Source organism: Pygoscelis adeliae, unplaced genomic scaffold, assembly GCF_000699105.1.
Source record: "Pygoscelis adeliae isolate BGI_AS28 unplaced genomic scaffold, ASM69910v1 Scaffold60, whole genome shotgun sequence".
Lineage (NCBI taxonomy): Eukaryota > Metazoa > Chordata > Aves > Sphenisciformes > Spheniscidae > Pygoscelis > Pygoscelis adeliae.
In genome coordinates this window covers 1,816,667-1,825,159 of record NW_008823954.1, presented here as the reverse complement: position 1 = coordinate 1,825,159, position 8,493 = coordinate 1,816,667, and the positions used below count along the sequence as shown (strand labels likewise).

Below are 8,493 nucleotides of genomic sequence, written 5' to 3'. Positions count from 1 at the left end.
CCTTTTGCAGTTAATAATTCATGTCTTTTCACTGTCTTCAATTTTGCAACTGAAAGGTGAAGGTTTGGTGAGAGTTGTGATGCCTTTGCTGAACCTTGTCTCACATGTCTGAGGAGGTGAAGAGCAGATCAGGAGCTGCCCTTGAAATGGTTGCTCAGATTTTGCTGTATTGTGGAAGCAGACATGATGTTTGACTGTATGGAGACATTGGAGATACGGACACAGGTGAATTTGCAATAAGGCACATAATGAGTTGCCAAACTTTTCAGAGGACTAATGAATTGGGTTAGGATATGCAATCAGCTGATCTGCAGCTTGGAGAAAAGAAATGAGGAACTGAGTGTTCAGTATTACTTTCATTTTGATGGTGGGAAGGGTTGTTTGACTGTTGTGTAAAGATGAAGAGCCTTTTAAATATGAACTTCTGATTTCAAGGGCACTTCAGTAGCCATGCCACTTAAGCAGTTCCTGCTGTGTCCGTTTTGCTGGTACAGATGTTTGTGTGACGATACAGTGAATGGATCTGTCAGTTCAGAAATGGCTTTTCTCTCTTGCAGAATTGTTTCTCAACCACATCAGGTCCCTGATCTGGCTTGCTGCATGAATGGCTGTGTTAGCACCATGGAGGAGGCAGGTTCTCTTAAGCTAGTGCATAGAGGACTGACCTCCTCTATGTGAAACCAAAATTGTTGTTTTAATCTTTCACATAAAACGGAATCTGACTGATTTGCATAGGTTCTTATTAAAACAGCAGTATCTGTTAAAAATTTAGATGGATAACTTTCAGCAATTGGTTGGTGGATTTTTTAAAAGCTATTTACGTGCATCTGTGCTGTCGATTGAGACTGAGAACCAATGACAATAATAAAATCAGATCTATGAAATCACATAAAATTCTGCTGAACTTTGATCATTAGTTATATTTCTAGAAATACATGTTTTCATAGCACCACAACTTTAATACCAACTTACAACAAAATTTTGTTCTTGTCAAACTTCTTTCTTCATGTTTAGGAACATGAATTGAACAGTACACTTCACTCAAAGTGCAGAGCTAAACTGGAGATGGTATTTTAGTTCTGTTCATGTAGTGAGTGAGGAAGACTTCCAGCCGTGAAAAATCTGATTGGGTATTTTTAATTTGGTGTTATCCAAATGTTTTTTTAAAAAATAATTCAGAAAAAATATTTTGAGTGGGGGAAGAAATCAGCAGTCAAATAATATCCACATGCAAAATTCTGATTATTTTGTTGTCGTTTGTTTATATGGTGCCTTTTATTATAGCAGTTGAATACTCTGAATATTTCTGTTCAAGTCTCCCCTGTGAGATAAGAAGATGCAATGACTCAGGCTTAGTAAAATTTTCTGTGGCCACTTAGGGAAATATATGAAATAAGAAGTGAATGTAGATCTTATCTAGCACAGTAATCCCCAGAGCATTCCCCTCTCTCAACTGACAAAGCTCACTGTGTTCCTTCTGCCATGCTCATCTGTTCTTCACCCATTCTGCGAGAAGCATTTCCTTAATTGTTTGGATTTAAGCTCATACATATACTGACTTTCTAAAAAACTGTACAGACATTTTGATAAAGAAGGCATAGTGTCTCTGTGAGACAATAGAAACTAGTTACAATCCACTTGGCCGAGCTTTAACTCATTTGAGGAATCTTTTGATGAAGTTCTTCATTGGGCAGGACAAAATTCAGTTTTTATGTCAAGGCCACTATTAGCACTGATTTGCAAGACATGTTGCTAATATGTATTATTAGGCACTTAAGCATGTGTAACAGCCACATAAGGGTGTTTTTAAGACATAATGTGATTTTTTTTAAGAATGTAAAATTCAGTTTTTAGTAATGTAGTATTCTGGTTTTGGCGTCAATTTTTATATACTTTCCAAGATACTTTTTCTACTTCAACAGGTTCTAGCACTCTCAATGAAAATTAATTGTATACTGTTTAAACTTTGAGTGGTGTCGTAAGGCTTCTTTGATAGAATAAATGACAATGGCTTGATGAGAGCCAGATCTGACTGCAGTTTTCTCTAGAAGTGCGGTGGTGAATAAGACAATATCAGTTTCTCATGTCTTAAATAATTCTGTTTATTTGTAGTATGCAAAAGTAACTTTTAATGGAGTAGGATCTGAAACAGCTTTATAGAAAGGTATGAAGAAAATCTGTTTGCAGTTCAGGGTAACCACAACTTTTTTTAAAGAAGTGAGCAGTGAGTATTATTGCTTGAACAAACTGGTGACTTTTTGAAGTGCTGGCTGTCTTGGTTTACTTCCATATCACACCTAAGGTTGAAAACTAAAACCGGTTTCCCTTTTCTTTTAAAAAGGCATTAAATGTAGAAGAAATAAGTTAGATCTGTTACTCTTTTAAATGCAGTCTTACGTTTGATCCTTAAGTTCATATACTTGTGGCATAGCTGATTTGCCTTCTCTTAAAAGCAGCAGGCAGGGTATGTTCCTCCAGAACTGCAACAAGATCAGTCTATTCCCAGCCATTGCTCAGGTGTGCAAGTAATAACTCTGTACCTGCAGAAATGAAGGTTAGCAACTTGGCCTTGACAATGGAAATGATACTCACTACATGGAAATATTTTTTTTTTCCCCCCTATATTTCAGGCTTAATTCAGATGCTGGGGACTGTTTACTTGGCCTTGACAATGGAAATGATACTCACTACATGGAAATCTTTTTTTTTCCCTATATTTCAGGCTTAATTCAGATCCTGGGGATTGTTTACTTACAAATTATGCCACTGAGTTGCTCATACTCAAGTTCTGGCTTAGCAGGGATTGTGGGTGTGCTCTGCTACTTTAAGAAGATACAGTGAGGAAGGACAAAAATTATAATTTTTGTGTTTTGTATGGGTTGTGACTAGAAATGGCTATGGAGATGTATATATGTCTCTGTTATTTGCATAGCATTTAGCAAATAAGTCTATTTTAATCAGAAGCCTGGACACTCTATAAAAACCCCACTTGTTCGTGTACATTTTTTGACTATGGAAAATGCTATCTTACTGTTTGTCACCTGCCTGTAACTACATTTGCTTTCCTGATAAGCATGCTAGGAAGTGAGAGGTCTTTGACAGATCACTGAAAATATATTGCTTTTGACTGCTGCCTGAGACTTCTCTGCGCAGATGGGTCGCAGTAGTTAACCCAAATCTTAAGAAAATTTAACAAAGCAGAAAGAGCTCACTTACCTCCTACAGAATTAAGTGATGCTGGTTTCGTTTGCTCCTTCATAGGCTTATTGTTAAGAATTAAGCGTATCCCCACAGTATTTTGGTTTTTTAGCTCACTTGTTTTGAGCTGTCTGTCTGTAGTGCTGCACTACTATGCTGGCATTAGTGTTATGTGGGAAAATCTGGGCAGCTGCCCTGTATTTGTCCTGTCTTTGATAACTGGGACAAAAAAGTTTTCAAGATATATATGGTCTAAAAAACCTAGCACAGTATGTTGCAGAAGATCATTTCACACAGTAATCTTGGTGTGGGAGGACTGATGAACCCTGTTAATCAGGAGTGGTTGGGGGCAGTCTCATATATATGCAGGAACTGTTGAAAGATGCTTACATGCTGTTGACTACCATTTAATAATCTTGCTCACAGGAGGATCAGAATGCAGTAGCTCCACATTTTGAGGAATTCCTATGTTAACAAAGTTCTTCTACAAGGCTGTTTCGGGCGATTAAACGTGAAACAAAATCTGCATTATAAATGTGCTTAAAAATAAGTTCACATGGAGAAGGTAGGTTGAAAGACTGGCTGAAATAACTTCAGATGTTTCACAAATAAGTCTGAGATATGGATAAGAGGACCTACTGCTTCTCTCTATTCGTGACTTATGCACAGTGATTTTGTCACTGAGGCTGTTTCTTTATCAGCCACACAAGCTTGTAATATGCTTCCTTTGCTCCTACCAGGTTGAAGGCAAATTTTCATTACTGGGCTATTGGGGAAGAAACAAAAGCGTTGGAGTGGAGTGAAACTGCTTAGCCTAGTGTGTGTAGTCTGTAATCTCTAGATGGATATGCTTAGCTGGCTCTACAGCTACAGGCTATAAATACTTGAGGAGAATCATGAAGCTTTATTGATAGAGCTGGGTGCACATGTAGTGACAGTGTAGGTGTGACACTGGAGTAGTAAAAGCTGTGCCAGAATCTTACCTTTCCTTTGAATAAATGGGGAAGGCTTTGGATGTTTTTGTTGTGTGTGTTGGCAAACATTGTAAATGTGTGTAACTTATGGCTGTTAATGGAGCACTTTTTTGGAGGTGGGACTTCGCCCCTTCTGCTGGGGATGGGATTATGGATGTGTACCACCATCATGGAGTGTTATATGATTGTGTTGTAATCTCTAGTTGGCAGCTGGTGTATTGTTCTCTTGAGTTCCTGCATGTGGAGGAGTATGTGCCAGCTGAAAATGTTTTCTTTAAAGGCTTCCAGAAAAATTTAATCAAATAAATATATATATTTTTTCCTGTGGATCTGGGTAGACTTTGAAGGCCTCACCTGTCTGAATGTATTTTATTAACAAGGCTTGTGCATGGAATTATTCTCAGTGGTTTTGCTGAGAACATAGCACTTAGATCTAAGCACTTTACAGCGCTGTTATTAACAAAGATTATTATAATAGTAATTGTAATAGTCCTGTATTTATAGTACATTAATGACAGGAAATGTGCAAGATGTCTTAAGTTATCAATGTTGTAATGGGTTGAAGCACCTCCTATCTTTTCTTACTCCTGTTACTAATGAAATGCCTTTTTTCCTTTTTTTTTTTGCTCCTATTCTACTGGTTGTGTTACTCAAATTAAGCTCCTTGTGAGATATTCAAAGCAAGTGTTGTTCTGTAGGAGACTTGAAAACAGAAAGCATTTGCTTAGAGCACCAGCAATTTAAGTTCTTCTGGTGAAAACTTTATTTATTGGTCAGGGTAAAATCCAAGATTAAAAAAATAATAAATTGAAGGAGAAAAACATGTTCTCCCTGTTTTGAGTTAGCGTGTATATCTTCTGGACTAAATAAATATGTGATTGCATGAGATTATGGAGGATAGGAATTTGTGCCTTAGGTTGACCTTTACTGGATCTCTGTTCCTGAAGGTATTCTACGGCATCTTGTGCTGTTTCTGCTCCATTATGTAATTAAAATGATTCTTTTTTAATAGTGAGGAGGTCTTAAGAATGTTTCCTAGCATTGTTAATGTATGTTAGCAGTTTTCAAGCCTTTGTTAGTATTATTATAGAAGAATGAATATCATCAGTGATGAAAGTTCTTGTATGATGTAATGCAAAACAGGCTTCCTGAGACCTTGTTCAGACTATGCAAAATAAGGTTTATTAAAGTCACATTTAAAAATTAGTCTGAGATTCTGTGAGAGACTGAGCCTGTGATGAGGATGGAAGTGTTGCTTTAATGAGAAGAGGATGCAAAGCATGTGACTGCCAGGGTGTGCATACAGTCTCCATGCCACATGAATGTTGCTGATTGCAGAGCGCCAAACTGCTTATCTAGAGACGCTGCTTTCTAACATCTGCCAGTTACAGTAGATGTTATCTTACCTTTAGTTTGATAACCTCCTTCTATTTCTATGTATGTTTTCCTTCCTGCTTTTATTTTTTTTGTCCCATTTTTCACCTTAACAGCAAGTCATACAAAAAGGAAGAAAGAAGCTTGCATTAGGTATCCCAATTTTGAGCGCAGGAACTTCAAACTGATGAAACATCAAAGGGAGGGGAGACATTCAGAAAAGGGAGGGGTTTATCCATAAGAAGCCCAAACTGGACAGATCAGCACGGTGTGGCATTCGTAGAAGTGTTGTTCATGTGATATGTGTAGTCTTTAAAATGCTAAAAAAAGTATAAGTTCAGCAGAACAGCAGACCTCTCTTATAGTATGACACTATTTTTAGTGTCATACTAGAAGGGGAGAGACAGAATTGGAAGTATCAACAATTTGAAAGTTCCCTTCTGATTCTAGTAAATGTTTCAGTAGTACTCTTCTGGACATCAAGCTGTATGAATGAGGGCTGCAACACAAAGATGCCTTTGAGTTGAAAGAGGGCGATTGCAGTGGGGTACTTTTGTGTGTGTTCTGTAGCCTGCATGCACAAACAGTAGAAACCCAATTATAACTAGGGTGCCTTTCTGAAAGACCCCAATGGTAGACTTGGAGCCTTCTGTATATAACATACATATTAAAAAAAAAAAAAAAAGATCTTGAGAGGCAGTTGGGAAGAGAGCATGATGCCAGACATCACCTGCAACTCCTTGTTTGTATGCCTGTTTTCTTGGGACTCTGGTGATCTTCTACTTGAACAAAACTTTTAAGTACAAAACTAGACTTTAATTTTGAGTGGGTTCAGTTGAATGTGGCAACAAAACACATGGCACAAAACATGGCTAAATGAGAAAACGTAATGCAGGCAAGTCTTCCAGGAAGTCTCCAATCTGAGGAGTCAGGGTTCTGTTTCCTGGAGAAGTGTGAGCGTTGTCTTAAGATTTATTTAAAGGAAGGAGTCTCTCCAGGTGGCTTTATCCAGTTTTTCAGGAAGAGAAAACCACAAGGTGTTTCAGAAATGAAATGCTTTTGCCATCTTTTTATTGATTTTATTTATTTATTTAAATTAAAAAAAGACAGTGTATATGCATATACTTGTTCATTACCATACTTTTCTTAATGCTTCTAGTGATTTAATGTGCCTAGTGATATGTCAGGCTTTTACAGAGGCACTGGCCAGGGTCCCCAAACAATTTTGCAGCTGTGGTCCAGTCCTTGAGGATGAGTCATGATTGCACACACTGAATAATAGATTGAAGTATACAGGAGAGCATTCTTGAAGTGCATTTACTTAGGAGTTGATTATGTAAATATAGATGATCATACATGGTGTTCCAAAATGTATATTTTGGCTGACAAATGTTTTCAGTTAAACTTCATTCAAGGTAATATAAAAGTCATAAGGGATGAAGTTGTAGAGCTTTTTGCTCAAATAGAGTGGACTTGTTCTGACTTTCCATCTTTTAAAACAAAGCAGATGTGTGTGTGGGGGGGGAATACCATGTGTAGTCTTGCTGTGTTGGTTTTCACCTAAAAGTGTCGCTGGAGTAGTTGGGAACAGAGCATGGAGCAGATGTCTTTGAGCATGCCGGTGCCAGTTCTTTCACAGGTTCCCATAGATCCTTTTCATTGGAGTATCTTGGTTTGAGCTTTGGTCAGTTGTATCTTGAGTGTTTTCTAACAGAGATCTTTCCCAGAGTGAAACATGGGCCTTGGATATCATTCCTACAGTAAATTCAAGAGTGGTTTGAGCGTGTTGCAGGCTTCTCATTGTTGCATCTTTTAATGTGGTAGCAAAATACTTGATTACTCCCAGTATTAGCCATAGAGAATAGCTGGAGGGTGAGGATTGTTCTCCTTTGCTTTGCAAAATATTGTTGGAAATTTGTTTCTTCAGGGGCACATAAACAGACCCAGTTAGTAAATGACTGTGGGGAAATATTAATGCTGAAAATGTGCTGCAACTGGTAGTAGGCTGCCAACTTGTATTTTCTTGGAAGTGAGTGATTCCTCTTGTTTGCACTACCTAGAAGGTTAGAAAGTTATTAAGGAGAGGGGATACACATTGATGTACCAGAAAGTAGGAGACAAATACTAAATTTTAATTGCTATTAAAATAGTGAAATTGAGCAGTGGTATTGGTGTGACTGGGAGATGTGGATGCTATACCTTTTTTTTTTTTCCTCTTTCTCCCCCTTTAGGAGGGCTTTCGAGCTGCCGCTCTGCTGCTGAACAGCATGCAGTCCTTTCGGGAGCAAAGTAGTTATCACGGAAATCAGCAGAGCTACCCGCAGGAAGTGCACGGTTCATCCCGACTGGAAGAGTTCAGCCCCCGCCAGCAGGCCCAGATGTTCCAGAGCTTTGGAGGAGGTGCTGGCAGTGGACGTCGTGGAGCAACAGGAGCCTCTACAGCAATGCCTGGTGAGAGCTCTGGCCATCAGAGCTACCAAGGTTTCAGAAAAGAAGCAGGAGAGTTTTACTATATGGCTGCCAACAAAGATCCAGTGACATCAGGAGGGCAGCAGCCACCTCAGCGCAGGCCTTCTGGACCAGTACAGAGCTATGGGCCCCCTCAAGGGAGTAGCTTTGGGAGTCAGTATGGGAGTGAGGGACATGTGGGCCAGTTTCAAACACAGCACTCGACCCTTGGGGGCGTATCCCACTATCAACAGGATTATACTGGTCCTTTTTCTCCAGGGAGTGCCCAGTATCAGCAGCAGGCTTCTAGCCAGCAGCAGCAGGTGCAGCAGCTGCGACAGCAGATCTATCAATCTCATCAGCCTTTACCCCAGGCTTCTAGCCAGTCTGCTTCTAGCACCTCACACTTGCAGCCCATGCAGCGTCCATCCACCCTGCCTTCCTCTGCTTCTGGGTACCAGTTACGAGTGGGTCAGTTCAGCCAACACTATCAGCCACC

General features: G+C 39.2%; 1 protein-coding gene across 1 annotated transcript in view; it reads left to right on the top strand.

The window, feature by feature from the left end:
- The first annotated feature begins 7,775 nt into the window (after positions 1-7,775).
- TCF20 (transcription factor 20 (AR1)) overlaps positions 7,776-8,493 on the top strand; it is a 45,761-nt gene continuing 45,043 nt past the window's right edge. Inside the window, exon 1 of the mRNA XM_009322063.1 lies at positions 7,776-8,493. Within this exon, the coding sequence (XP_009320338.1) occupies positions 7,814-8,493 (680 nt within the window). The 5' untranslated portion in view covers positions 7,776-7,813.